The sequence below is a fragment of the Colletotrichum higginsianum genome, chromosome 5 (assembly GCF_001672515.1).
Source record: "Colletotrichum higginsianum IMI 349063 chromosome 5, whole genome shotgun sequence".
NCBI lineage: Eukaryota > Fungi > Ascomycota > Sordariomycetes > Glomerellales > Glomerellaceae > Colletotrichum > Colletotrichum higginsianum.
In genome coordinates, this window is record NC_030958.1 from 4,475,075 (window position 1) to 4,503,018 (window position 27,944).

General features: G+C 59.3%; 9 protein-coding genes across 9 annotated transcripts; 4 read left to right on the forward strand and 5 right to left on the reverse strand.

The window, feature by feature from the left end:
• Nucleotides 1-821: 821 nt before the first annotated feature.
• On the forward strand, nucleotides 822-4,619 carry CH63R_08206 (uncharacterized protein; the record flags this gene model as incomplete). Its single annotated transcript, XM_018303180.1, has 3 exons — nucleotides 822-1,088; nucleotides 1,145-2,693; nucleotides 2,752-4,619. 3 exons carry the CDS (start codon nucleotides 822-824, stop codon nucleotides 4,617-4,619), a joined length of 3,684 nt encoding a protein of 1,227 aa, XP_018157958.1.
• Nucleotides 4,620-4,804: 185 nt separating this feature from the next.
• On the reverse strand, nucleotides 4,805-6,258 carry CH63R_08207 (Toxin biosynthesis; the record flags this gene model as incomplete). The annotated part of the gene is made up of 2 exons (XM_018303181.1): nucleotides 4,805-5,620; nucleotides 6,061-6,258. 2 exons carry the CDS (start codon nucleotides 6,256-6,258, stop codon nucleotides 4,805-4,807), a joined length of 1,014 nt encoding a protein of 337 aa, XP_018157959.1.
• A 2,483-nt stretch (nucleotides 6,259-8,741) lies between these two features.
• CH63R_08208 (Major facilitator superfamily transporter) lies at nucleotides 8,742-10,550 on the reverse strand (the record flags this gene model as incomplete). The annotated part of the gene is made up of 2 exons (XM_018303182.1): nucleotides 8,742-9,406; nucleotides 9,500-10,550. The coding sequence occupies 2 exons, from the start codon at nucleotides 10,548-10,550 to the stop codon at nucleotides 8,742-8,744; spliced, it is 1,716 nt and encodes a 571-aa protein (XP_018157960.1).
• Nucleotides 10,551-13,474: 2,924 nt separating this feature from the next.
• Nucleotides 13,475-15,493, forward strand: CH63R_08209 (uncharacterized protein; the record flags this gene model as incomplete). Its single annotated transcript, XM_018303183.1, has 1 exon — nucleotides 13,475-15,493. One exon carries the CDS (start codon nucleotides 13,475-13,477, stop codon nucleotides 15,491-15,493), a length of 2,019 nt encoding a protein of 672 aa, XP_018157961.1.
• A 549-nt stretch (nucleotides 15,494-16,042) lies between these two features.
• On the reverse strand, nucleotides 16,043-16,804 carry CH63R_08210 (uncharacterized protein; the record flags this gene model as incomplete). Its single annotated transcript, XM_018303184.1, has 1 exon — nucleotides 16,043-16,804. The coding sequence occupies one exon, from the start codon at nucleotides 16,802-16,804 to the stop codon at nucleotides 16,043-16,045; it is 762 nt and encodes a 253-aa protein (XP_018157962.1).
• A 680-nt stretch (nucleotides 16,805-17,484) lies between these two features.
• On the reverse strand, nucleotides 17,485-18,884 carry CH63R_08211 (G2-specific serine threonine protein kinase; the record flags this gene model as incomplete). The annotated part of the gene is made up of 2 exons (XM_018303185.1): nucleotides 17,485-17,994; nucleotides 18,066-18,884. The coding sequence occupies 2 exons, from the start codon at nucleotides 18,882-18,884 to the stop codon at nucleotides 17,485-17,487; spliced, it is 1,329 nt and encodes a 442-aa protein (XP_018157963.1).
• A 1,388-nt stretch (nucleotides 18,885-20,272) lies between these two features.
• Nucleotides 20,273-20,581, reverse strand: CH63R_08212 (uncharacterized protein; the record flags this gene model as incomplete). The annotated part of the gene is made up of 1 exon (XM_018303186.1): nucleotides 20,273-20,581. The coding sequence occupies one exon, from the start codon at nucleotides 20,579-20,581 to the stop codon at nucleotides 20,273-20,275; it is 309 nt and encodes a 102-aa protein (XP_018157964.1).
• Nucleotides 20,582-22,070: 1,489 nt separating this feature from the next.
• Nucleotides 22,071-24,002, forward strand: CH63R_08213 (Pheromone-regulated membrane protein; the record flags this gene model as incomplete). Its single annotated transcript, XM_018303187.1, has 3 exons — nucleotides 22,071-22,136; nucleotides 22,196-22,619; nucleotides 22,675-24,002. The coding sequence occupies 3 exons, from the start codon at nucleotides 22,071-22,073 to the stop codon at nucleotides 24,000-24,002; spliced, it is 1,818 nt and encodes a 605-aa protein (XP_018157965.1).
• An 845-nt stretch (nucleotides 24,003-24,847) lies between these two features.
• CH63R_08214 (Oxidoreductase FAD-binding domain-containing protein) lies at nucleotides 24,848-26,904 on the forward strand (the record flags this gene model as incomplete). The annotated part of the gene is made up of 3 exons (XM_018303188.1): nucleotides 24,848-25,658; nucleotides 25,739-25,836; nucleotides 25,918-26,904. 3 exons carry the CDS (start codon nucleotides 24,848-24,850, stop codon nucleotides 26,902-26,904), a joined length of 1,896 nt encoding a protein of 631 aa, XP_018157966.1.
• Between the last annotated feature and the right edge of the window lie 1,040 nt (nucleotides 26,905-27,944).

Sequence of the window (27,944 nt, forward strand, 5' to 3'; positions counted from 1 at the left end):
CGAGCAGAGAAACCAAAAGCTTTAGAGAATTTTGGTCGGGGGAGGATTCGCGGCGAGACGGGATCGCAAGGAAGTCATTTACGAGGTCGGGAGAAGCAGGTGGTGTGGTGTGGGAAGAGGTGTAGAACGGGTAGCCCTCAATTTCTGCGCGCAGTCGACTGGGACGAGGCGGGAGGAGGAGCACCACGCGGGCGGCAAGGCTGTCTCTCCTGGTCCCAGGCTTGCCAGGGCATCATTCCGATCCTTCAGGGCACTTTGGCCATCCGTGGCTCGCTGTGAGTTCCAGTGCGAGTGAGCGCGGTGGGCCATGACCGCATATGGCCGCCGAGCCAATGAGAAGCCGCTGCCTCGGCACCCACTTTACCCGATGCCGAGATGCTCTGCCACCAGTAGCAGCAGCCGTCCAAGAGTACCCACCCACCTACTGTGAAGTGCTGGGATCGCTGGAAAGGAGCTTGCGATAAGTTATCCGTAGGTAGAGGTAGAAAGTATCTGTGACATGTACTCCGTACTCTGCTCCAGACGGACCACTTGCGGATGAGACCCTTGCTTGCGCGATTCCCACTCGAATGAAGCTCCCCTCCCACCTCGCGATAATTCACCGTCCTTCTTCGCTGCGTCTTTTCTCGCTGCCGACATCTGATATCCCAGTTCCGGCGACCATGATCCCTTGAGAACCACGTGCGTAATTGTGCTCTACGAGTCGCCCAAGGTACTTGCTGCTGACCTGCCGACCAGAGCTTTGTGATACGGCCGACTCTCGCGAACCGAATAGACGTCTTCCAGGTCGTCCACCCATTATATACTAGAAAATCTGGAAAATGGACGGATACCCTGTTGGAAGCCTGGACCACAACATCCCGTACATTGTTCTCGCGGGTCTCGCATCAGGCCCCGCTAGAGACCTACCTCTGAACGCAGAGCTCCGAGACCAGGCTCTTCTCGTTCGGTCAGAACTGCCGAGCATAGAAAGCCAGGATGCCGAAGCCTTGAGAGACTACGTCGTGCGCCAGGATGGAAGAAACCGCCCATGGAATGGGAGGGACAGCGGGAAACCGTACAAGCTGCGCGTCACCGTGGCTGGTCGAGTACGGCGTACACCACCCAGATGCATCATGTTAAGACTCAACTAACCATCGAATAGTCACTTGTTCTTCCTCCCCGTCGCGCCCGGCTTCCAGAGGGCGTCGATGCTCCCGCGACCCCCGCCGTCTTGCACTCGCCCTTTTCGCCCCTCAGCCCGATATCGCCCTTATATCCCGACGGCTTGATGAACACGGATTGGCTCCAGAAGCACGATGACATGGTGCCCAGCGTCTATGTGTCGTTTTACACGTTGACAGCCGATCCCACGCTTGCGACACTTCACGATAACCAGCTCAAGACCGACATCAATAACACCAAAGCCGCCCTAAGCAGGTCGGGCTATAAAACACGTTTTGTAGTGGTTCTTCTGAGCGATGGTACTGCATCATCTTCCGTACAAGAGCTCGTGCAGGAGCGCCTTGACAACATCAGAAGAGGCGTTGCTCTGGACACTAGGTCGTTCTTCTATCTGCCGCCTCACGATATATCTACAGACTTGGAACACACTGCAGATTCCATGCTGGCGGCCGTATTTCTTCAGGCTATAGAGTACTACCGCGACCTCGGCCGTCATGCTAGGAAGAAACGCGGCCGGGGTGTCGCTCCACAGCCTACGGTACCACCTACAAACACGTCACAAACACTCACGGTGCAAGACTGGAATGTGCGTTATGACTACAAGACAGGTGTCTTTGCCGAATACCGACAAGAAATGGATGCGGCGTTACGCTCATACGACCAAGCATACGAAGGACTTCTGAGCCAAGATGTCATGGACATCATTCCCAGCTGGAGTCCGCGGTGGAATGAAGCGCGGATGTTGGCCGATGTCATCGCGATACGCAGCATACGATGCCTGCTCTGGGGCGGGCAGACGACGACTGCGGTGCGGAGATGGCAATTACACCGGGACAGGATAGCCGATTTTGTCGACAGGCGCGGCCGGGGCACCAACAACTATGGCTGGGCCGCGTGGGAATCAAGATGGGCCGTCGTCATGGCCAACTTGATCGAAAGGGTGGACATCCGCAGCCTGGCGCCGTCGACGCGAGCTTTGTTCCTCCAGCCGGAAAAGGCTGCTATGGGCGAACGGCTGCAGCCATGGGAGATGCTGCACCACACGGGATACTGGTACCGCATTGCTGCTGAGCATCTGGTGGCTCGCCGGGCGCTCGCTCGATCCATACCGGAGGCGGACCGGCGCTCGCCAGACACCACCCCGGCATCGGCTGTTGCCAGCAAGGCCTTCCAATACGACACTTACATGTGTCCAGACCCCCACGAGGAGTTCCCACTTCAGGGGACGGGTGTAAACCACTCTCAACTTATCATAGACTGTTTGATGGCGGCCAGGTCCCAGTTTCAGGCACGGCGACAACTTCGATTGTCGGCCGAACTGTCGCTGGAATGTGCCAAAGAAATGGTCAACCTGAAGGCCTGGGACGACATAGTGGCGTTGCTGCGGCCGCTGTGGGAGGACATGTCGTTCAGGACAGAGGGTTGGTTGAACATCACGGAAGATCTGAGCTGGGTGTTGCGCGCTGCGGCCGCCCACACTGGCCAGGGTGAGCTTGTGGTCGCCATCGACTGGGAGCTGATGAACAGGAGTAAGACACCATCGTTTGCTTTGTTTTCTCATGGCCAAATACTAAAGATTGTACACAGAATTCACGCGGCGGCCCAAGTGGCATTACGATATTTCCAGGTCCCTAGAGGGCCTCAACCTCGATTCGAGACCAAACGTGACAATCAACGATGACCTTGTTTCGTCCTTCATATCGGCATCCTTCATTTTCAAGACCGAAGATGGCAAAGCTGGGGAGACTTGCCAGGCGCAGCTCGCGATCAAGTCGGATGCCTTCTCGGACGCGAAGCCGGTAACGCTCAAGGGCCTGAAAATCCATTTCGAAGGCAGCCTGAAGACCATCACGCTAGACCACGAAACACATTCTGCGTCAGGCACAGAAAAATGCGACGTGACGCTGTCGAACGTGCCACTGGCCCAGGCAGCCCGAGCAGCTGCAGAAGAGGGCGAAGAGGGCTCATCGGGGCTCAGCGGATCTGCAAACCTGTCATTGAAGCCGGGCCACACAAATATCTACGAAATGGCGATACCCCTACGAGAACCCGGCGAGGCCCAGGCTTCCTCGGTCACTCTAATACTGGAAGCAGAAGCTTTCACGCTCCACTACACCGTTGCCTTCCACGATCTGGGAGCGGCGGACTTCTGGTTCAGCCCCTCCTTGTCGAGGAGACGAATCGTGCGGCAGAGCGCCCATGTAATCCAAGTCCAGGCAAGACCGCCCAAGCTGGAGATCAAGCTTGCACAGCCCCTGGATCAGTTCTACGCGAACGAGCCGATGGATCTGGTCTTGGACGTGGTCAACGCCGAGGATACAGAGGCAATTGCCAAGTTGGAAGTCCATGTCTTTGGCGAACAGATCCCGCCCTTCCGGGTCTGCATCGAGGACGACGAGGAACACACCGCGGAAGCCGGAAAGGAGGAAACCAAGCTCACGGGTCTGTCGCTCGGCACGCTGGCGACGTCACAGTCCACCCGCGTCAAGATCGGCCTGGATCCGGTGCAGCTGACGACGTCATACGATGTGACGCTGAGGGTCTTCTACCATCTCGTGACGGACCCGGCGACCTTGATCATGCAGATCTTGCCCGTCCAGCTTACCGTCGTCAACCCGTTTGAAGCCAACTACGACCTCATTCCCCGCCTCCATCCCGACCCCTGGCCGAGTCTGTTCGATCACGAGGGTGTCCAGGATCCGTCTGTGGACGAAGCCGCACTGCAGCCTCGCGGACTGGCGCAGAAGTGGTGCCTCGTGTGCCACTTTGCCTCGTTCGCGACGGAGGACCTGGAGATCGTCAGTATGGACGCCGAGGTGGTCGCGTGCCATAACCATGCGCGCTGCACTACGGCGACGCGGCCGGAGGTTCCAGAGGGCGGTCTTCGCGTCCCGCCGAAGCAAATGCAGGAGGCGCGGTTCGATCTCGTGGCGCAGAAGTTCAGCCTCGACGACCGGGGCCCGGCGTCTCTCGACGTGGCGTTCGTGCTCAAGTGGCGACGGACGAAGTCGTCGACGTCGACGGCGGCTGTTAACACGACCAGGATGCTCGTCCCGCGGTATATTGTATTGGGCACCGAGCCGCGCGTGCTCGCCTCGTACTCGCTCGCCAACTCGCAGACTGGGCTGATCAACCTAGACGTCACCATCGAGAACCCGTCGAGTCACTTTTTGACGTTCGGCCTCGGCATGGATCCCAGCGACGAGTTCGCCTTTTCGGGATCGAAGCAAACGACGGTGCACGTGCTGCCGGTGTCGAGGAGGTCCGTCACGTACCGGCTGCTGCCGTTCACGCGGGGCGACTACATCCGGCCCACGCTCGTGGTGAGGGACAAGTACTTCCAGAAGGTGCTGAGGATCATCCCGACCGAGGGCATGAAGATCGACAAGGACGGCCTGCTGGTCTGGATCCCACCAGAGGAGGGTAATGAGGAGGGTGATGGGGAGGACAGCTAGGTCAGGATACGCCGGCTTTTTTGGTGTACATGTAAGGTCTACATCTAGGTCTTCTCTAGCACGTCCCGGCTCTCCAATGATGTCCCAGAAATCGGTCGCACACGCTCGCGGCTCTCTTCCTTCTACACATGTATATATCCCGACCCATTCGTCGTCGCCCCGTGACGGGCATCCATCCTATTTATTTATATCTTGGCCTTGGCCTTGGGCGGCCTCGCCGAGCCGCCGAGCCTCTTGATCCACTCGTCCGTCAGCGTCGTCTTCTCGGCCACGCTCAGTCTCGTCCAGCGCTCGTAGTCGGCCTGCTCGGCGCGCCAGTCGGCCAGCGCCTCCTCGATCCACCCGGCGCTCAACTCGGCGCTCGTGCCCGGCACCTCCATGGGGAAGAGGTGGCCGGCGCCGGGCAGCGTGACCTCCCTCACCCTACCCCGGGCGGCGCCGCCGCTGCCGCCGACGCCAGTGCCCGTCAGTCGCATCTTCTCCTCCCGCAGATCCGGGGTGGAGAGGTCGCTGTCGCCGCCGAAGACGTAGAGCACGCGCGGGCGCAGCTGGGGCAGGCGGGCGAGGGTGCTGGCGCCCTCGGAGCGGTACACGGGGAAGGTGAAGTAGCCCTCGTTGAGGCCAGGGTCGATGTCCGGGACGAGGTCCGGGCGCACGAGCTCGCGGCCGGCAGCGTCGTAGGCGTCCCAGCTGGGGCGGAAGTAGGTGAAGACCTCCTGATGCTTGGTGGTGGCCAGCGTCACGGCACGGTCCTTTTCCGACGTGGCGGCGGCGGCGGCGGCGGCGTCGGCTTCGGGGCTGGCGGTCGGGTACAGCTGGGTGGGCAGGTCGCGCAGGCCGTGGTGGAGCCAGGCGTCGAAGACGCGAGGGTCCCAGGCACGGTAGAAAGGGCTCTTGAGAAAAGCGGCGCGGGCGGCGGCGCGAGAGGGCCAGAGGTCGCGGCGACGGGCGGAGGCGGCGGCTGGGGAGGACTCGATGGTGCCTTTTGCGTTGGAGGACCACTTGGAGATGACGGGGTCGAGGAGGACGATGGCGGAGAAGAGACGGGGGTGGATGAGAGCGACGTTGACGATGGCGTTGCCGCCGAAGGAGTGGCCGAGGCCGACGAGGGGCCGGGGCGGGCGCAGGGTGTTGATGAGGTGGAGGAGGTCGCGCGGATGGTCGAGCCAGCCCGGGTCGTTGCCGAGGAGGGGCTCATTGAGGGCGGCCGAGGCGCCCTGCCAGGCGGCGTCGGCGATGATGATGGAGCGGATGCGGAAGGTTGATGACGGCTTGAGGGACTCGGCGTGGAGATCCTGCCAGAGGGCCTCGTAGAGTTCCTGTGGGGGACAGTTAGTGGACGTTTGAGGGCCAAGGTGAGATTTATGGTGTAGTTTGGCTAATTGAGATTGAGGGAACATGAAGACGGGATGGGGTAGATGGTGACGGGAAGACGACCGACCTTGGGAAAGCCGTTGGCGTGGGCGCCGATGATGGTGACATCGCCGGGCTTGGGGTTCGGGTTGTCCTTGGGGATGTATTCCTTGACAGCTAGCTTCAGGACGTCGTCCTGTGAGCGCGAGAGGGCGCGGGGGAACTCGCGGATGTGGGAGCCGTCGAGGATGTGCTCCTTGACGTGGAAGACGGAGGTGAAGGACATGGCGGCGATGCCTCGTGAGCCGAAGGGTCTCACTTGAGTTGAATGAGGCGAAGGTGGTTTGCGGCCGAGTAAGTTAATGCGCCGATGCCGATGTAAATTCCAAAGACGTTACTGGAATCGAACGAGAGTGGGTTGACGGAGAGGTATCCAGGAAGATCTCAAAACGGCCTCTCGCAACTCATCGGCACCGGAGTAGACGAGGTTGAGAGACCGAGGGGACCACAGATTCATGGGTCTGGAGTGAGGTGAGTCTGGGGTCCGGGGTGTGGATGGTGGTGGGTGTGGAGCTGGAGATGCCGAGGTTCCTGCGGTACAGCGGTTACCGGTAACTGCTAACGGGTAGGGGAGGCCGGACCCCTGAGAGTATCTTCTGGTTCCTTACCTACCTAGGTACCTTACGTAGGTACCTAGGTAGGTATGCACTGAGGTCCACTGCAAAGGGGCATACCGAGAACATTCACATCCACCGAGAGAGGGGGACAAGAGGGACGAAGAAAAAGGAAGAAAAAGAGAGAGAGATGCACGCCCCCGAGACAATGAGTGACTCGGATGCGCTTGACGGCAGTAGTACAGTTTACCTACCTACCTACTCGGGAAACCCTTTTTGGAAGCTGGTGTTTGCTTGTCTGACCTATGAGTGCGTACTGTACAATTTGCCCCAGGTAAAACTATCTCTCAGGGAACACAAGGCGTTGCCGGCCACGTTTGAGATTCTGCACTCTTTTCAATGCAAATTGGATATGAATTGAGTTTCTTCTTTGTGCTACTGCAGCCCCGTCCTTCCAAGTGATTCCCATTCTCTCCCTCTTCCGTGTAACCCACCTGTCGTCCAATTTTATCAAGATACCACCTACCTACCCCTCAAGGTACACGATCATCTGTATCTATACGGAAGAAACAGAGTTGGAATGACCCAAGTCTGTCCGTAGTAGGTACAGTACTCCGCCGCCCCGCAAACTCCAAGTATTATCACTTCCCCCACTTATCATCTTGCAATCTTCCACCGTGTTGCCTGCACCATCACACTCTCCACAGTCCACACACACTTACAACAAACACATTCCCTCCCACCCATCCCCGGACCGGATCTAGTATATGAAAGAACCCCCTGCATGCCGAAAGTCCTTATCTTCACCGGCGCCCCGGAGCCAGACTGGTCCTCCCCGGATCTCATCCCCGCCCCGGGTCCCACTCCGGCATCTCCCTCGACATCACCACAACCACCACCCTCCGCCCCGTCCTGGCGGTCCTTGCCCCTCCACCGTCAACCCCTGACGACGGGCTTCTCCCAACCCCACGGCCTGCCCTCCGACTTCCCGGCCCCGGCCCACTTCTTCTCCCTCTCCCTCTCCTTCGCCCTCCAGCAGCAAGACATTACTGCTACCACCGCCAGCCAGCCGTCGTCCCAGGACCAGCTGCTATCGCAGTTCTACGACCACTCCCTCGCCCTGCACCATGACCTCGCCTCCTCCCAGCTCCCTCCCCCGCCGACCCCCTCGCGTTCCGGCGGGGCCCCGACACAAGGCCAGCACGCGGACTCCTTCGACACGACGGCCGGCGACTCCTTCGTCAGCGAGACGACCGACTCCTTCCTGGACAACAACACCACCACCACCATCATTGCCACCCCCAGCGCCCGGCCTGCGCTCGTCACGTCCCACCGCCTGACCGACTTGCGAGACGTGCCCCCGGCCCCAGACCTCCTCCGCCTCGCGCCCCAGACCGTCACCGTCAACCTCATCGCCGGCGTCATCTCCGTCTCGGAGCCGCGCCCCATCAGGACCCGCTGGGGCAACGAGCTGTCCCTCGTCGAGGTCCTCGTCGGCGACGACACCCGCGCCGGCTTCGGCGTCACCTTCTGGCTTCCCCCGGACGGTGGGAACGGTAGTGGGAACGGGAACGGGAACGCCGGCGGCAGTGACCCGAGCACGCCCGCGCGGCTGAGAAGGCAGGACGTCGTCCTCCTGCAGAACGTCGCCCTGCACGCCTTCCGAGGCAAGGTGTACGGCCAGAGCCTGCGCAAGGGCCTGACGAGGACGACGGTGCTGTACCGGAGGAAGCTGGCCGAGGACGACGAGGGCGGCTACTATCGCCGGCGGGACCTGGACGCCGCCGATGACGCCGCCGGCGACGACAACGGCGGCGGCAGCAGCGAAGAGACGCATCCGCAGCTGGTCAAGACGAAGAGGGTGTGGGAGTGGGTGTTGCGGTTCGTCGGCGGGGAGGAGAGGCCCAACACCAAGGGGAAGAAGAAGAGGGGCTGGGACGCGCCGCCTGACGATACCCAGTGAGAAACGACTTGACGTGTTGCAACAAAATTTTGAACTTAAGTGGCTGTGGCATGAGAGGGGCATTCCATGTCATTCAGCATCACAGATTCTATCTCTAAACATTTTCTAAACAGAGCGAGGTTGTGAACCGGGTATTATCTCTATGCATTGATTCAGCCAAAAGATCCGTATCGTACAGCCACCATCCGACTCTCATACAGCAACGGCAACGGCGCCGCCCTTGCCCTCCTTCTTGACGCTCTTCCACTGCAGGCCCAGGCAGATGGCGAAAGCGGCACACGAGCAAGCGAGCGTGACGTAGAACGTATGCCTCAGCCCGTCCATGTAAGCCTCCAGCACCGTCGGGATCAAGTCTGCGCGACCCATCTGTGTCAGGATGCTGCGGACCTGATCGGCTCCCGAGTTGATAAAGATGGCGGCGTCGATTTCGGGCGCGTTCTTGGAGACCCCGTCGATGAGTCCCGTCTGGAAGAGCGACTGGGAAACGGCGATCATGATGGCGCCACCGAAAGACTGGAAGAACTGCACGCAGGCCGTGGCAACAGGCACGTCCTCCTGGGGCAGGACGGTCTGGACGACCAGCACGCCGATCTGGAAACCGGCACCGATGCCGAGCCCGGCGAGGACCTGGTAGCCGAACCACTCGCGCATGGGGGTGTCGACGTCAAAGGTCGTGATCATGCCGGCGCCGACGGCAAACAGAACCATGGAGGGGAGGATGATGCCGTTGTAATAGCCCACGATGGAGATGAGTGCGCCGCTGGCGATGGAGGCGACGACGGTGGCCAGGAGGAGGGGCAGGATCTTGATGCCGGCTTGAACGGCGCTGACGCCCTGGATGGCCTGGAAGTAGAGCGCTAATGGTTGATTGTTAGCATTGTGCCGCAAAAAAGAAACTATGGCAAAAAAAAAAGTACGACTCGACGGGGAGGGAGGGAGGGAGGACTTACACAAATAGTAGATGAGGGGGAAGAAGGCGGCGCCAAAGAAGCAGCCGAAGAGCATGGCGCAGACGACGTTGCGGTCCCTGAACAGCTTGGGAGGCAGTGTGCCCTTGTCGCCCTGCCAGAACTGGATGCCGATAAAGATAATGATCATGAGGGCGAAGCCGACAAAGAGGCCAATGACGGTGGCGCTGTTCCAGGCGTACTCGGTGCCGCCCCACTGCAATGCGAGGATGAGACAGACGATGGCCGGGAGGAAGAAGACGGTACCGATCAGGTCGAGCTGCATGATGCGTTGGGCCAGCGTCTCGCCTAGGGCGTTGTTCTGCTTGCTGATGGTCAAGAGGAAGAAGATGAAGATCATGGCAATGCCGCCGATGGGTAGGTTGATGTAGAAACACCATCGCCAGGTCGCCTTCTCCGTGAAGACGCCGCCGAGCAACGGCCCGGCCACCGAGGCGACGCCCCACATGCCGCCGATCAGACCAAAGGCCAAGGGCCGCTTCTCGAGGGGCATCGTGTAGCTGAGGATGACGATGGAGCCGGAGAACAGGCCGGCGGTGCCGATGCCGGCGATGGCGCGGCCGACGATGAAGGCGGTCGAGTTCGGGGCCAGGGCGCAGATGAGGGAGCCGACCTCGAAGATGGCGATGGCGACGAGGTAGGCATACTTGATGCTGAAGAGCTTGTAGATCGTGCCGTACATGGGCTGCAGGGCCGTCGTCGTCAGGAGGTACGACGCGCCGTACCAGCCGATGTCCTTGACGCTGCCGTACTCGGATGTGATGGCGCCGAGGGCCGGGGCGATGATGGTCTGGTCCAGGGCGACGAGGAAGACGGCGAGGCACAGCGAGACGATGATGAGGATGAGCTTCAGGCCGGACGGGTACACGATTTCACCATCATCATCACCATCCGCGCCGGGCATGTGGCGGTCCTCCTTGTTGAAAGTATCGGCGACGTTGGGGTCATCGTGGGGGTGCTGCTTCTCGGTGGTGACGGAAGGGTCAGCCGACGTGGACTCGCCGGGCTTCTCGTCGTGGTGTTGGGATCCCATGGCGAGGGCTTCACGATGGGCGGATTTGGGGTGATGATCTCTGTCGACAAAGCCGTTGCTGCTGCAAGAAACGGGACTGGAGGGGCGCGGCCTCACTTATACACTCGTCTGCTTGCTTGTGTTTGCGAGTACAAGTGAGAAAGGATCGGTACCGTAGAGTTTGCTCTAGGAAGAGAAGAAGAAGAAGAAGAGCAGAAAGGTTAAGGAATGGGAATAACCTGGGATACCAGGGAGTAAGACCCGACCAAGAACGGAATGAAGCAGCGGGCAGGTAGGCTACTTATCCTCGGTGGCAGGCCAGGTCTTCCCTACGTGACCATGGCCATGACCATGACATCTGAAATCGTGAAATTTGGCGGCTGCGGCTTTCCATCGGACAACGGCAGCTTGGTCCACCCCAGGGCCCGGCCACCATCCTGAACGGCATTTCACATGAATACTCGAGTACGTAGGTAGTGTGTATGTGTGTGTGTGTGTGTGTGTGTGTGTGTGTGTACCTCCTAGTGCGTACATGCTCTCGCACGCGTTTGCAAGCCACAGGGATATTGGGCTTGTCAAGACAGTGCTTATTCGGTTGGCCGTACCAAAAGCAAGAAAGGGTAGCCAAGTGCAGGTAGCGTACGGGACTAGTGGAGCAGTGATAGGCTTGTCTGCGTTTGGCTCCTCTAGGGTGGGTAAGAAAGGGGGGGAGGGCGAGACGGCCATCGAATGGAAAGGAAAGGAAAAGGGAAGGAAAGTCCGACAAGAGGCGTTTCCGGAAAACCATGATCACCACAGTTACGGAAGCTTGGTTTGCGTGCCAGGCTAGGCCAGGCCATGCCATGCCATGCATGTCACGCCGGGTCAGGGGTTCACCAGGGAGGCCCCGTCCTCTTCACATTTGGTAGTTAGTGAACAATACCTAAAAGTAGGTACCTAAGGTACTCTCACGAAACTGCTGATATTTACGACGGCTGCAGGCCTGTTAGTGACTCAGTTGTGTTCTCGCCATGTGGCAGTGAGCGGGGATAGGGCGAGCCCGGGGGGGGAGGGGGCTGCAATCCCGATGGGCGGGCGTATTCAAAGATGACAAGGTGAGAATTGCGATGCATCGGTTGGTTCCTCTCGGGGGTCGGCTTGAAAAGTTGTCCGAGCCGGACCGGCGTGGGCCCCCCGATGATTGGGTCAGCCTTCCCTCTGCCATCAGATCTCGGCACTCGCTGTTGGGATCGCGGCGCAATCATTCCTCTTTGGGATGTACGAGGTAGAAGCCCCGTCACAGGCGCCATGCTCCAACCGAAGAAGAGTCATTCCCGCCAAAGCGCTTCCAGCTGGACCCCCCCCACCAAGGACCACGGACGTCGGCCACGACGCAAACACCCGGTCCGCGCCCTACGAGGCGGTATCGTGGGTATCATGAGTATCATGGGCGTCGTGGGCGTCGTGGGCGTCGTGGGTCGGCGCAATGTCTTTTGCGGCCTTGGGAAATCTTTCCGACGACCGCATTCTGATGACTCACTCATGATTCACCACAATGGTACCTGCAGGCCCTGCCGAGCGGCGATGTGGATGTAGCGTTGCATTGTGAGACAGGACTCGACGAGGGCGAGGTCCCTTCCCGGGCGTATCTCCCCGTGGTGTCATGTAAATGATTCAAGCGAGCGGCAGTCATGGTGTTTAAGTGGCTGACGGCAGCACCCTATCTCTGGACGGAGCAAATCACCTCTCCCTTTCCCGTAGCCTGAGATTGAGATGAGGGCATTCGGAACCTGTCCACACACACACACACACACACACACACACACACACACACACACACACACAAATTCTCTCTCTCTCTCTCTCTCTCTCTCTCTCCCTCTTTTTTTTTGCTCTTTTTTATTTATTTATATCTCTGTAAGGCAGCTGGTGACACCCGTTGATTCCGCAGAGCGACAACAGAGACTGCGCACTGCCTATCAAATGATGCTTTCTGAAAGGCGCCTACAACAAACAAAGCCAAGGGAAGACTTGAAAAAAAATCAACCCACTCAAGACGCATGGATTCTGTGCGTATATACACCTAGGTACCAACTAAGGCGTATAAATATGGGGATACTGCAGCAAGTTGTCTAGGAAGTAAGTCCGCGAGGCAAGGTTCCTGCTACCTAATTTAAGCCTTCCCTTCCCCGCGGCGTTTCGAGACAGAGACCATTGGGAGATACGTGAGGTAGGTACGTTTTATGGAGACCACCAAGAACCCAGAATGCAATAATTGGCGGTGCTGCCGTGCGCTGTGGATCGACGAAACAATTGGCCGAGCGCACAACTGCGCCCAACGTATCTCCCCTACTAATCTGCGTGTATCGATACCTTTACGTCCCTCTGCAAGGTCGGGCCTGCGAAAGAGCCTCCCCCACCAAGGTTCGCTGTAAAAGGCCTGTACCTAGATAGGTAGTTGAACGGATTACTATCCAACAATGTGCGAATACGCATAGAGCGAGCGCGCCAATCGAATCCCCGCCGCATCTAACCTTCCAACGTCCTGTCTGCCCGCCCTTCCGCCGCGCCATCTCAACCTCCACTCTCACCAACCAACCAACCAACCAACTAACCGACATAATACATAGTACACCACAAACTACCTACGCTGGCAGGTCGGCTGCGTTGATGCCATCGCCCGTCTTGTCGCTCATTCCGGCTTTCGCAAAAAGACGCGCTTCCAACGGCCCTGCAACATCCGACAATGCCATACATCCAACTACATCCTGCGTCCTCTATCTCAATGACCTCGCCATACCCTTAATCGCAAGCCCCCCGCCCCAAAAACGTCACCGAACCCACGCCCCAAACCCAAACGATCCACTACCCACTGCTGCCGGATATCATTCTAAATCGGCCGAGAACTTTACCTGGCTTGCCTCCTCGCGAACAACACGGTGCATTCATTCTATCTGGCTGCGACCATGGATCGAGCCATGGACTTGAGGGATATGGATTTTGAGTCGGCTATTGTCGACGACGAAAAGGACGTGGACCTGGCCGGAATTGCTGCTGCCACAACTCCACACCTACTGGGCCGCTCGCCCTTGTCCAAGACGCGCTCCATGTCGGACGGAGGAGGCACCCCGTCGAAGCTCACCCCTTCGCCGCACGTCGCTGCCGACGGTCGCCAGGCTTCCAAGGACGACAACCACATCAGGGACACGGCCACGGCCACGGCCACGACGCCCGTCACTCCCCATCGATCCGAGTTTCCCCTCCGCGGCCTCTCGCTGCAGATGCCCATCGGACGCGACCCTGCATCCCCCGCATCCACTACCCCGTCTGCCGCCTTCACAAAACCCGCACCCCTATCGCCCAAGCTCGACCACTCCCAAATCTACGCAAGCCCGACCAACATATTACCGCGTCGCTCCCGCGGCCTTGACTTCTCCCGTGCCGCCACCAGCCTGCATCACTCAACCCTCGCCGAGTCGTCGCCCGACTCATCGCCCACGATGGGAGGAAGAGGCATGAACATCCCCGGCCGCAGGAGTAACGACTACGGCCAGGCCGAACAGACAACCAACTCTCTCTGGTCCATGATGGGCAACCACGAACGAATGACCGTGTCCAGCTCTCTGGGTAGCGCGAACCAACTGGGGTCAGATTCTTCCTCGACGTCCGACGACGACGACCTGATGGACGAGGATACCGATGAGCCATATATCGGCACCCCGCAGACCAACAAGACCGCCTCAGCGCTCGGCACGCAGCCCATGATGGCACCGTGGGGAGGCTCTCCCGCAATGAATAGCCTCATGAGCTTCCAGCACAGGCAACGGCAAAGGAAACAGCCCAAGAAGAAGCACAAGCTGCCGCTGGGGCTTGGCTTCAGCCCCTCCACCAACGCCGGGGTCTCAAAATCGCCCCCCAACACCATGCCAAAGGATATCTCGGCCCATTCGCGCCGTGAGAGCATCAGTTGGCAGGCCAACCAGCTTCACATATCCGGTAGCGAGGAAGAGCGAGGCGACAACATCGACGGCCTTCTCACGACTCCCAGTCGTGACGGACAGCGTCCGACCGTCATGCGACGCGTTGTCACACGTCGCGGGAACCTGCTACCCAAGACGAAGAATTTTGCGCGTATCAGAGCGGCCTTGTTTGAGGAAGGCGCCCCTGTCGAGACGGAAACCCAACGAGAGGCCGAAGTCGTTCGCCAGGTGCGCGAGAGCGATGTTGATCTCGGGGGACCGCGTCAGCAGACGGCACCGGCCACGACGCAGTCGTCACCGAATCTCGGCCACCAAGACCAGTCCTTGGACGACATACCGGAAAGCATGATTACCGAATCGGCCCTTAGTCTCTCGGGCAGCTTTAAGCAACAGGCATTGAAGAACTCCAAGGGTACCAAGTTCTGGGACACGTTTTCCGAGTCGAGCAGCATCGGCACCCGCACAACGCCGCCTCCCCCGAACGGCCTGGCCCGCGGCTCGTCTTCTGGCATGAGCGAAGACATATGCATGGACTCGCCGTCCCTGGGACCCACGGCTGGCTTCGTCATGGCCGCCAGCAGCGGCGAGTCCCAAAAGGGCGACACCCCTCTGCTCGCCCAAGGCACGCAGTCGGCGCCCAGTGCCGCGGACATTACACGACGCATCAACAGCAAGCGCCGGAGGGACGACGACAACGACCCAGTCAGCCTCAAACGCCGGGCCGTCAGCCCTGGCATGAGCGTGCACAACTCGCCCATTATGCAGAGTCCTATGCAGCGCGACCTGGCGCCTTGGGGGTCGCGACCAGGCAGCAACAGCGGCGACCGTGGCGGGAGCGGCGCGCCGAGCGAGTCGGGTAGTCTAGGCGGCGGCGGCACGCCCGGCGGCGGCGCCAATGCCAACGCCAACAACGCCAACGGCCGGGCGAACGGTAATAAAGGACGTGTCGGGTTCCAGGGCATGGTCGATACCCACGACGGTCTGATGCGGATGAGCATTGAGTGATTTGTTTGATTATTTAGGACGTCGTCCGGGGAGCAGCGTCGGCGCGGTCTGTATTTGGGGCGTTTTTGGTCAGGGACAAGTAGTGGGTGAAAAGCAAGGAATCAGGGCCGGATCGGCAGGTCACGAAAAGGTGACACAGATTAGCATCTTCATAGAAGCCGTCCTCGGCACCACATGGGCGAACACACACGCAAAAGGCATACAACCACGGGGAGAGTAAGATAGGGAAGTCGTAATGGACAAGGTATCCATCCATCGTACAGAGAGAGTGGTTAGGAAACGTGATGGTAATTATTTTGCCGTGGTATCTTCCCCAACGCCTGTATACGCCTATGATGCACCCGTCAAGCTCTCCCCCCTCCCCCTCTCTCTTTCTATCCCCGTCCTGTGGTAAATTTGACGCGAAAACCCAACATTCACAAGCAGCGCGCGGTCTACCCGCGACAAGTCAAACACTCCATATACACATTGTACACGTATGATCGGGCCCATACATCCACCGCACCGTATACTGATAATCCCTTCCCTCCTCCTCCCCCCAGGGTTCGCTCATTCGACGCCGACGCCCTCCTCGGGAACCCGCAGGCTGCCGAGCTTGTCGTCCAGCCAGCGCGCGAGCTCCTCGGCGTGCCGGCGCAGGACCACGACGCCGGCCGTGTTGACGCTTCCGACGCTCGCGAGGCTCGTCGTCGTCTGGGCGCCGACGCTGAGAATGCTGTCGGCCTCGGAGGGGGAGGCGGGCGCAAGGGAGGGCGTGGCGACGCCGCCGCCGTTGGGGTGGTGGTGGTGTGCGTGGTGCGCGTGGGACGTCGCGGACTGGGTGTGGTGATGGTGGTGGGGGGGTTCGGGGGCGTGGTTGGGGTCGATGGACTCGGCGAGGGGCCCTATGCAGACGAAGAGCAGGCCGCACCGCAGACGGCGGACGACGACCACGCCGCCGGCGAGCTGGACCGTGATGGTCAGCGGCTTCCCTGCTGCGGCTTCTGCGGTGTTGGCAGCGGCGGGGGCGGCGGGGGTCGCGCTCGTGGTCGTGGGGTTGGCTGGGGGCGGAGGCGGCGGGGACGACGAAGAGGAGCCGGGGAGCGCGTCGGGGATGTCGGGGGCGGCGGAGGCGTGCAGGGCGAAGAGGGAGGAGGCGACGGTGGCCTGGGTGCGGAGGAGGGAGACGGGTTCCGGGGAGGCGTGGGCGAGGAGGCGGCCGGAGGGGGTCGCGAGCAGAGCCGTGTGCAGGTGGGCGTTGAGGTTGGAGGCGAGGAAGGCCGTGAGGCGTTTTGTCAGAAGGAGCGGGGGCGTCGGTTGGGAGAGGGACATGTTGGGTCGTCGTCCGCTTGTGAGGCGTGAGGGCTCGTCGAGGTGGGTAGTCGCGATGTCCTTTTTTTATTAAATTTGTATAGGTGGTGTTGTGTTGTGGTGAGTGGGTGTGGATTGAGGGGATTTGAGAGCGGACTGATGGGGGGGGGGAACGGGCTTGCTATGTGTCGATTGCTACGGCTCTGGTGGTATTCGCGGACTTTTGAACGGTTTATCACGGTCGGGTTGTCGGCGTGTTCGCAACAAGAGCTCGAGCTCGAGGCCGGGGCTGGGATGGAGATGTGGCGGGCGAAGGACGAAAGGTAGCGGAGATTGAGAGGTTCGGGTCGAGGTTGCGTGGCCCACCAACCATGCAATCGGAGCAACAGCTGGCAGCAGGGAATGGGTGGGGCACAGGGTAGGTACTGTCATCCCACCATTGGGCTGGCTTTCCTGCAGCAAACGCCACCAAATTCACGCGAGATGCAAATGTTGAGCATATGTTGGATAGACTGCCACGGAACGGGGCACGATCGAACAGCATTGTCACTTTGGGACTCAATGCACTTAACAACCGTTGAATAACACTACGGGATACCGGAAACAGGCGTACCATACGCATCGCGGGAAACCCGAACAAAAGACTGACGCCAACCCAGGACTACCACCACACATCACCACCACCAAGGGCGGTAGCCAACTCACTCCTCCATGGCCTCGCCCGTGGCAACAGCACCCGCAGCATTGTTCAACACCAGGAATCGGTACCCGAGGTCGTCCTCGACGTCGATATACTCCCGCCCGTCCTCTGTCTCGCCCCTCCATCGCCGGTACAGCACCTCGACCTCGTCCGCCAGTGCCTTGGTCCCAACAGCCGGCGCCTCGAGGTCGTAGTTGAGCAGCATGCGCACGGCAAGAACCATGTAAGGCGAGTAGCCCACGCGATGCAGCGTCTCGTCGATGTGGACGTCCTCCTCTGCTGAACAGGGCGTGGGGCATCGACACCCACGGAACGTCTCGTGCTGCTGGCACTCGCCGCCGCCGCCGTGTTTACCCTGGTAGACGCAGTCGACCTTGGCGCACCGCTGGATGTGGATGCACCTGCACTTCTTGCACCCGTCCAGGCTGGGCAGCGGAGAGCCGACCATCATGCGGAAGAGGACGGCGCCGAGGGCCCAGTGCTCGTCGCTGAGTGTGTACAACCGTTTGCTCTGCCGTCGTTGATTAGTATTGTTTCTGCGAGTGGGCATCGGACAGCAGCGGGTGGCCCGGAGAAACTCACGTTCCTGCCGGTGACGAGGTACTCCTTCCACTGCTTCGTCATGTCCGTCAGGCTCTTATGACCTTCCTTGGGGGCGATGGGGAACCCGATGCTGTGTGGTAGCGGCGTCTCGCCCTTGGGCGCCCCGTCCCGCCGCGCGGGCACGCCCGACACAAAGGCCTTCCCGAACTTGCCCAGCTTGCACACGCCGTACGTTTCCCTGCCGCGCGGGTGCTGGAAGAAGACGGTCTGGGCGTTGATGCCCCGGTGCAGGATGGGCATCCACTCGGCATCCGTCTTCTTCCAGCACCGCTCGCCCGTGACCCAGTCCACCTCCTGGCGGTAGCCGTCGTGGAGCCAGGCGAGGGCGCGCATCGCGGACACAAGCACGTGCCAGCACAGCGACTCGGGCAGGAAGCAGCCGGGCTCGCGCTCGCAGTCGCGCTCCGCGAGGAGGTTCTCAAGCGTACCGGCGTCGCAGATATCCCAGACAAGATAATCCTCGATGGCGTCGACGTGCGGGTGGACCGGCCGCTGGCGGAGGTAGCCGGCGAGCGAGATGATGTTCTCGTGGTTCAGGATGTGCGACACGTTGCGGCCGAGGTTGCCGTCGTAGAGAAGGTCCATCAGGCCCTTCACCTGCCGCTGCCTCTTGGTCGTGAAGCTCATCGAGTACTTACCCGCCTCGTAGTACTCGTCAAAGTCGTCCACCTTGCGCGCGATGAACTCTTCGCCGTCGGCATGGCCCGGGTCCTGGGCAATGCGCCGCGTCAGCCAGATGTTGTCCTGGACTCTCTTGACGAGCTGGAATGGCGGCTGAGGGTGGTCTGGATCCTCCATCCTTTGTGACTTGATTCAAGACGGACGGACACGTGTCGAACCGATGCCGATGTGGGATGTGAGTTGATGCGGTTGGAGGCCAGAACATATGGCTTTGCGACGAAGACTCGCAGCAGCGGGAGGCCATCATCTTTGTAGGCGCTTTTTTCTCAGGGCATTTCCGAGTGGTCTGATGGGTATTGAAGCATCTTCATGTGGACCATGTGGAAAATCCCTTGGTGGTCGAGACAAAGAGCGGCCTTGGGCTCTTGATGCTATTGTCCTCTTTGATGCAACGGCTGCCGACTTGGCAAGCCGGAAACGGTTGCGACCTGCGTTTCTTTTGACTTGGTCTCCTTCTATAGCATCGCCGTTCAAGTTTAAAAGAGCAGCCAGAAACCGACTTAACCAACGTTGTAAACGCTCATGTGCTCTTGGATTCGAGGAGTGGCTGGAATCCTGCACGGCGCTGCCTTGTCGGCCGAGACCACAGCCTGCGAACCCCGGGTCCCCGAACCCGCATCACCATGTAATTTATCCTGTCAGTAAGGGGATCGAATTGTCAAGAGAGAGTTTGCCAAACATGAGGAAACTTTTCCCACCTCTGCGCCAAAGTGGCAAACCACTTGGCGGAGGGAACCCATGGAATTCGTGGAAACACGAGCTGTTCTTGAACCCACCATAATCCCATTTTTGACCATCCGCTCCATTGTCGAGCTGTCGCATCAAGATTAAGACGGCGATAACGATAGCCGAGTGCCCGGGGTAATCCACGTGCACCTCGCAAGCGCCCCCGCCGAGCAAATTGGCCATGGAGAAGCGAAATGCTGCGATTGCCAAAAGTGGGAGGCGCCCAAGGTTGCCCTTGGGCGTCTTTGTCCAGGGACCCTTTTTATTTGCTGGGCCGTGTGTTGTTGGCCAAGACCTGCCGTCTGATCCGGGAGCGTTTGTGCCATTGTGACCTCCCCCTCCTCCCTTGGTCCCTTGGGAGCTGTTTCTGGGAGGGTGGTTGGCCCTTTTGGATGCTCGGGCTCTGCTGTTCATGGAGGGCGTGGGAGGGATGCAGGGAGGGAGTGTTACATTCTCTCAGTCGTCACTCGTCGATAGACGCAGAGAACCACCCTGCGTTCGGCTGGCCCGTCGAATGACATAGATGGACAGGCACTCAATGCGAGAGGGATGCACTGGCCATGTAGGAGGTTGAGGAGGAGACTAGGAGAAGCAGCGATGAGGCCATTCTGGCGCCCCGGGAGCCGCTGTCCGGGTTGCTCGACATCATGCGCATCGTGGTACGGATCAGGGTTGCGCGATTCATTGAGACTGTTTGGGGACGGGGATGCCCGACCTGAAGGGAGGGCTCCGTTCTGGCTGTGCCGACTGTGGATAGCAGGAGGATCTCAATGTGGTTGTCAGCCCTTTCTTGGGTGTCCGGCCGTCAGCCACGTTGAGTTTTGACCGAGGCGGTCTTGGTAGTCGGCCTCACATCCACCGCCGGCGCGGCTCTTAGTCTCGATAAGCTGGTGTTGGGGTTTGTGGGAGCGGTTATTAGCGACGAGCCCGCGATCCTTCAGGATGGCCGGAACAAGGCCAGCAAACCTGTACCGACTTCCCGCGGCTTCGAGAGGTGCAGGACTTGGTTCGATGGTTGGACGGGTGAGACGGGCGCGTCCGAGCCGCGGCGCGGGTGTAAAGACGAGGCCGCGAACCCTCTGGGCCATGGTCAACCTCGAACCAGTCACTGCCTGTCTAGTGTCTCCTGTCTCGAACAGAGCAAGCGGCAGAAGACTTGGGGGCCTTAGGACGCCTGAGAAAGGGCTCTCACTGGACAACGGAGACACTGGAGGGAGGGATGATGGACGAAGGAGGAGGGGATGCACTGTTGGGGGGCCCGCTCACCCTTAGAGGGCTGTAATTAGTCGAGCCAATCAAAGACGGATATGGAACGGGAAATGGGACCTCAAACGCTCTGTTGGTGCGCTAACCTCGACTGAGAAGAACTGGGGCGGCATGGTACGTTGGTACCTGCGTCAGAGGCCGTCGGGACAGCTTCGAAACCGCCCAACCCACACGGCGTCTTGCCCGTCTGGTCGTCTGGCTCTGCGGCCGGCCGGGGCAAGTAAATTAATTGGATGACCGTACCAAAAGGCAAAAAAAGGGCCCCCTCTATGCTCCCCATCTTAGCACTGTATCCCTTGTCGTGTCAGTGTCTTGGCTCCCTCGCAGATCCCTCTTCAAGCCCTCCACTCCCACTCTCCGAATCTCAAGCGTCACGCTCACGCTCACGTCCTGCGCTCTCACTCTCGCTCTTACGTTGCAGTTGCACACACCCACAGCAATCTACCCCGAGCTTCACGAAGCGGTCTCATGGTCTCGAGACCAAGAATCGATCACTTGGCCCGACATAATCTGATCGTGCGAGAAATCCACGTCGTCCGCTCCTTCTAGACAAACGTCTCTCCTCGACTGTCGCTCTCAACGACTCGAAACCCTCGCGCTTTTGTATCACCCCCTTCTCCCTTTTCAACGTCCTGAGACTCAGCCTTGCAGCCTTCGGTGGCCGATCAAACGCGGATACTCGCTGTACCAGAAAATCATCTTCCCCCTCAACCGGCAAACCCGCCCACGACTTGGCTTGTTTTCCCCTCTTGTTCCCTCGCAACCATCAATTACAACTCGGTCAAGCCCGAACGGATGGTTGGCTTTTGAACAATCCCGACTCGGCCTTGCCCGCACTGTCATCACGCCGCCCACGCATCTTGTCCCAGTTTGATCCACCCTCAAACGCCCGGTCCTTCGACCATGCCAGCTTGACAGTCGCGCGGTCCGAACTCTGTCTCTCTCTGTCTCTCCTGTCGCACAATTCAACCCTTCCTACCCTTCGACCCACATTCCATTCTCCCTCTTGTTCATCTTCTTCTTTCCTCAGCACCTCGTCCTCGTCCCGTCTCATCGACATCCATCATTCTCTTCCTGATCGTCAAGAAGAGTAACACGGTCGATTACTTCGCGGGCGAGTAACGACGTGTGTTGACGGCAGGTCCGCGTTTCGCCATCACACACTCCTTTACGACACCGGTCCCAGTCGGCCGCTGCCGGCGACAGCTTCATTTTCTACTTCTTCTTGTACCAGACTCGAACCGACTGTGTCGAGATTCCTCGATACCCTTTTGACCACCGTCACAATCACCAATTTACCCGACTTTCAAGATGGGTTGCCTCAGCCACCGTAAGAAGGTCACCGAGCAACGCGCCGAACAGAAATGGGACTACATTGTAGGTGGCATTCGTAGGCAGACACAGCGGGATCATGCTCCGTCGCTAACGTTTCGCAGAACTTGAACGACTTCAAGTCGCGGGGATGCCTCACTCCGTTCGCCTACTTCTACCTTTGGCTCATGTTGATCATCTCATTGGCTGTCTACGGCGTCGACATGTTCACTGCCGTCAACCTGCTGGCCTTCGACCGCTGGTCTTCCGAGATCGATCCCGCCATCGACTTCAAAATCTCAAAATGGATCTTCTCCATCTCCATTATCGCATCCTTTGTCAACATTGCCTTTGAACAGTTCCGGGCCATGCGCGTCATGAAGCGGGGAAACGTCGCGGAATGCTATCTCGACAACATTGCCGTCCGCCTCGAAAGTGTCCGTATGGGGAAGGGTCAGGGTTGGAAGCGTTTCTTGGTCTTCGCCGAGCTCACAAAGAGCAAGAAGGGAGCCGAGTACATTGCCTTGTTCACCTACTTCAGTTTCCAATGTAAGCCGCACTCTCACTCTCTCCCTATTGCTCGAATGTTACTGACAAGTTCCAGCCTGGATCCGAGTCCTCGTCTGTTCCGGCCCCCGTCAAGTCGTCAATGCCTTGACGCTCAAGTCCGTCTATGATGCCAAGCTCGCTGTCCACGAAGCATCTGTCGAGGGCTCCCTGTTGGGCTTCTTTGACAAGATCAAATCGCTCGCCACGGAGGACTACCAGCAGGCCCTCATCCTGTCTGGTATGCTCTTCACTCTCGTCATCTGGGTCTTCTCGGCCTTGTACCTCATCATGGCCGTCTTCTTCTACGTATTCTTCCTGTTCCATTGGATCCCCAAGGCCGACGGCGGCCTCTCTGGCTACTGCGAGCGCAAGGTCACAAAGGCCCTCATGAAGATTGTGACTGCCAAGGTCAACAAGGCTCTGGCGAGGCAGGAAGAAAGCAAGCGCAAGGCGGCCAAGAAGAATGGAGAGAAACTGCCTCTCGAACGGCAGGCGACTCTTCCTACGCTCCCCAACGTCGGCGACCCAGACAAGCTCGCCGAGATGCCCATGTTCGGCCGCAGCGACACCTTCGCGACGCTCCCCGCCTACGAATCTCGACCAGGTACCCCCGGTAGCATCGAGCTCAACTCCATGGACCAAAAGCGTCCGCTGCCTTCGAGAATGGGCACCACGGCCTCGACTGCCAGTTATTCTTCGCGTGCGCCTCTCGTCGGCGGTGCTGCGGACTTTGGCTACCAGCGATCCGCCTCGCCCGTTCCGTCGCTCCCTCCAATGGATTTGAACAATTACCCGCCTGCTCGGCCGGGCACCTCGAACTCTCAGCGAAGCTTCCGGCCCCAACTATCACACGTGCAGACGAACTCACAGGGCTCCATGCGAGGCGGCTTCTCGGAGAGCCCCGCTGCCTACTCTCCCGACGTTATGCCTCCCTTCCCGCCGCCAGTCAGGTCACCCACCGCCCGAACGATGGACAGTTATGGTCTGCAAAGACAGAACACGTACCAGAGTGACCGTTCAACGCCGGCTCCCAGGGCTACACACGACGACTATTCGAGCCAATCGAACGGACGAGCCAGCCCAGCGCCCTCGGCCTACTCGACTCGTTCTGGCGCGCCCTTGCCACGCGGCCCTGGCCCGCTCAATAACACGCCCTATCAAGCCTATCAGCCATTCAATCCGACTCGAAGCGCGACCGGTCCCGTTCCTCCTCGGGGTCCGCCGAGTGCTCCCATGCGGAACATGACGGCGCCTGTGCCTCCTCGCCCGCAGGAAGACTACTTTACCCGCCCGGGCACGTCTCAAAGTCAGAGGCCCAGTCCACGCGGTCAGGGCCACGGTTACGATGACGATGTTGAATCCCAGAGAGACCAGCGATACTAGGTGTATCGGACCGGCGCCTGGTGCTCGTAGACTGGCACTTGTCTCGGGCCAGCTGCAATTTTTTTTACTTTCTCTTTTTTCATAATGTCTTTACGATTCAAGGGGGCGTTTTGCATCGTTGGAAAACGTGCATCTTTACGAAAGGCTTCCCATCATATCTTCTTCGCCCACGATCCGGGCCTCACACTTTCCAGATTTTGGATCCAAGTTCTGGGGACCCACGTGCTCTTCATCATTCTACGACCATCCTTTCGATACCCCCACCAACTCATTTACTTCTTCTCGTCGTTCGTCATGTACTATTAAGGGAAGGGGCCTACTGGCTACAGAAGCGCTTCAAGAGCCGCTAAAGGAATACCACAACCGTTGTACTATTAGCCACTACATAAAACACTACAGCTTTGTCTTTTGACAAGTAGAATACTCTGACGGTTTTCTCCGGTTCGTGATGGTATTCTGCTTTGTAAGTCTGTAACTGGGTGTCCTGTCTACCTAGGTACCCACGGTCTGCAGGGCTCCTTGCCGCATCGGGGATTAGAGTTAGGACCCGCTTGCCTAAAGTGATCGTCAACCCACTGTCAGCTCGGCACTGTCAAGCGTCAGCATGCCAGTGCCCATCAGTCAGTGCCAGGTATCGTTGTTCCTCCTCCTCCTATCACGACATCGCGCGCCCTTCGGTGCTGATTTGTCACCGACATGTCAACAGCATATGCCCGTGCTTTGGAGTTCTGGTTGAAAGGACGATGCATGTCCTCGAACATTCCACTGCCCGCAGTCAGGCTATCTTCGACACGCCGTTGCTTACTGTCAAAAGCAATCGAATACCCATCAGATTAAGTCTCTAGATGAATTACACCATACTCCTCACGGCCATTTTCGCATCACACATCATCTCACCAGAGGCCCTGTTCACCCAGACACCCAAAATGCCAGCGCGAACGATCGAGTTCCATGCGGGTGAGCTCGCCCTCCACAACCTTCTCAACGTGCCACGCCAGTCGAACCCCACCGCTTCCGGTCTCCCGCCGTCCTACGGTGCCCGCATCGCCGCATCGCCGCTTCTGGCCCTCGGCACGCTCGACCGCCACAACCGACCGTGGACTACGCTTTGGGGCGGCGAGGCGGGCGGCGTTGCGCGGCCGATCGCCGAGGACGTTCTCGGCGTCCGGAGCCGCGTCGACGTCGTCGACGACCCCGTCCTGTCCGCGCTCTGGGACGTGGACGAGGAAGCGGAGGGCGTGAAAGATGGGGAGGTTGTGCAGCCGGGGCTGGGAGGGGACGGCGGCAGGCTTGTGGCCGGGCTGGGGATCGACCTGAGGACCAGGGATCGGGTTAAGTTCGCTGGGCGGATGGTCGCCGGGGCCGTGAACGGCGGGGAGGTGCAGGTCGCGGTCAAGGTTGAGGAGAGTCTGGGGAACTGCCCCAAGTACCTGAACAAGAAGGACGTCGAGGCACGGGCGTCGATCGAGAAGGGGAGGGTGGAGAGAGGCCTGCCGCTGGGCGAGGGGGCGCTTGGGGTCGTGGAGCGGGCCGACATGGTGTTTCTTACAAGCGGCCACGAAAAGAGCATGGATACGAACCATCGGGGAGGCCCGAGGGGGTTCGTGAGGGTTGCAAGGAATGACGTCGGCGGGGTGGAGATTGTGTATCCCGAATGTGAGTTTATCTTTTCCTTCATCTCGAGAACCCAAAAAGATGGAGGATGGAACAGGGCTGATGTTTGGCTTTTTTTACAGTTTCCGGCAACCGTCTTTACCAGACGCTGGGGAACCTTAAGGTGAACCCCTTGATCGGCATCGCGATCCCGGACTTTGAGACGTCTGACGTCCTTTACGTACGTGTCACCTTTTCCCCTTTAGGAGGAAGCTTATACAGATCAGCGATAAAACGAGGCTAACATCACCGCGCGTTTAAGCTCACAGGATCGGCGTCTATACTCGTCGGAAGGGACGCCGCCGCCCATCTCCCGCATACGAAGCTCGCGGTGAAGGTCAAGGTGGCGGCGGCGGTGTTTGTCGAGTCCGGGCTGCCCTTCGTCGGTACGCCCCTGGAGGCGTCGCCTTATAACCCCCCCTTGCGGCGGTTGCTTAGCGAGCAACAGCAGACGCCGCTGTCATCAGAAACGCCAACGGGCAGATCGGTGACGCTCCTCCGCCGTGAGGTGATCACGCCGACGATCGCGCGCTTCGTCTTCCGGTTGGAGGCAGCCGGGGCGAGGTGGGAGGCCGGGCAGTACATCACGCTCGACTTCTCGGGGGAGCTGGACGTCGGGTGGAGCCACATGCGCGACGACGAGCCGCAGAGTCTCAACGACGACTTTGTCAGAACGTTCACGGTGTCCCGCCCGCCGTCGGAGGACTGCAGCGAGGTCGAGATCACGGCGAGGCGGAAGGGGCCGGTCACGGACCTGCTGTGGCGGTGGAACCTGCGGGTGCCGCTAGAGGTCCCCTTACTGGGATTCGGCGGCGAGGAGGCGTTCCGGCTGGGACGACGGGGAAGGGAAGACGGCGTGGAGGAGGTGTTTGTGGCGGCCGGGGTTGGGATCACGCCGCTGCTCGCGCAGGCCGGTGGTGTTTTGGGATTGGGGGGAAGGTTGAGGGTGTACTGGAGCGTGAGGGGACAGGACGTCAAGCTGGTGAGGGATGTCTGCGGGAGAATTGACGGGCTGGCGGGTGTCATGCGGGTGTTCATCACAGGCCGAGTTGAGGAGGAGGAGGAGGCGGTCATCACGGAGATCGAGGCGCTTGGCGCCGCGGTCGAGAAGCGTAGGTTGGGGGAGGCGGATGTCAAGGGCGGGACGAGCAAGAGGAGGTTCTTCCTGTGCACGGGGCAGGAAATGCTGAAGGCGCTGAATGGGTGGCTGGAGGGAGAGGAGGTCGTGTGGGAGGACTTTGCGTTCTGAAGCATCACGGGTGTAAGCTCAATCACGTATCCAGATGGTTCATGGGAGCCCGGATGGGAACATCTGAGGCGTGGATGTTTCAATGAGTGTTTGCGGTCCACCACAATAATCTGTCGCTGGGTGGGGGGCAGGGAGATGCGAAAAGTAAGGCCATTTCTGAGCAAGGGACACACGGTTTTCTGCTGCTTCCAAGACGATTTGCAACAGTCGAGGATGAGAGCTTTACGACACCAGACTCCGAATCAATATTGTTTCTGCGTGCTTCTTGTTTTGGTTTCTGGTGACACCGTTCCCCTCCATTGGGACTGTTGAGACGGGGTGTTTCTTTCCATCGGCCGATGCAACTAGGAAAAAAGGTAAAAGAAAAAAAAAACCCCCATGGAAAGCCTCTGAAAAACGGCCAACGTAAGCTTTCCGGCACTTTTCTTCCTCAAGCAGAAAGACTTTGCTTCGTAACATTAGGGAAGGAAGGGGAGGGGACAGAAGAAGAAAAGAGAGAGACGAAGATGGGGTCGATGTTCGTCGCACGTGCAAAACGTGGGCGTCTCACACGTCGAAACCGGATGTCAAGCTCAGAAGCTTCTCACGATTCTGTGCCTGTGGTGTTGCGTTGCGTGAGTAACCAGAGAGTCTCACAGAGCATGTGGCTCTGGCTGCGGCTGTGCTTGGGAGTCGATCTGAGACACAAGATGATGGCCCATGTCAGTGAGAAGTTTGGGGGGGGGGGGGGGGGGGGGGGGGGGAACAAGCGGCGGGTGAGCTCGCCGAACCAACGGCGAGACCCATGATTCCGTGAATGCAGTATCCAGAAGAAAGGCATCCAATTGGAGTTGCCATCTCGGACGAACTGGATTGAACCGTTGAACACGATCTGTGTGACCGAGGAAACTAAGGGGATTGGAGGATACTTTCTTGTGGGTGTGTTCATCGCAGGAAGACAAGTACGTTTTCCCCAGATGTCACCGTCTGGTCACAGCTGCGCCATTCCTATCGCGATCTCTCACTGCAGGCGGCGATGTCACACATTTCCTCGATGGGCA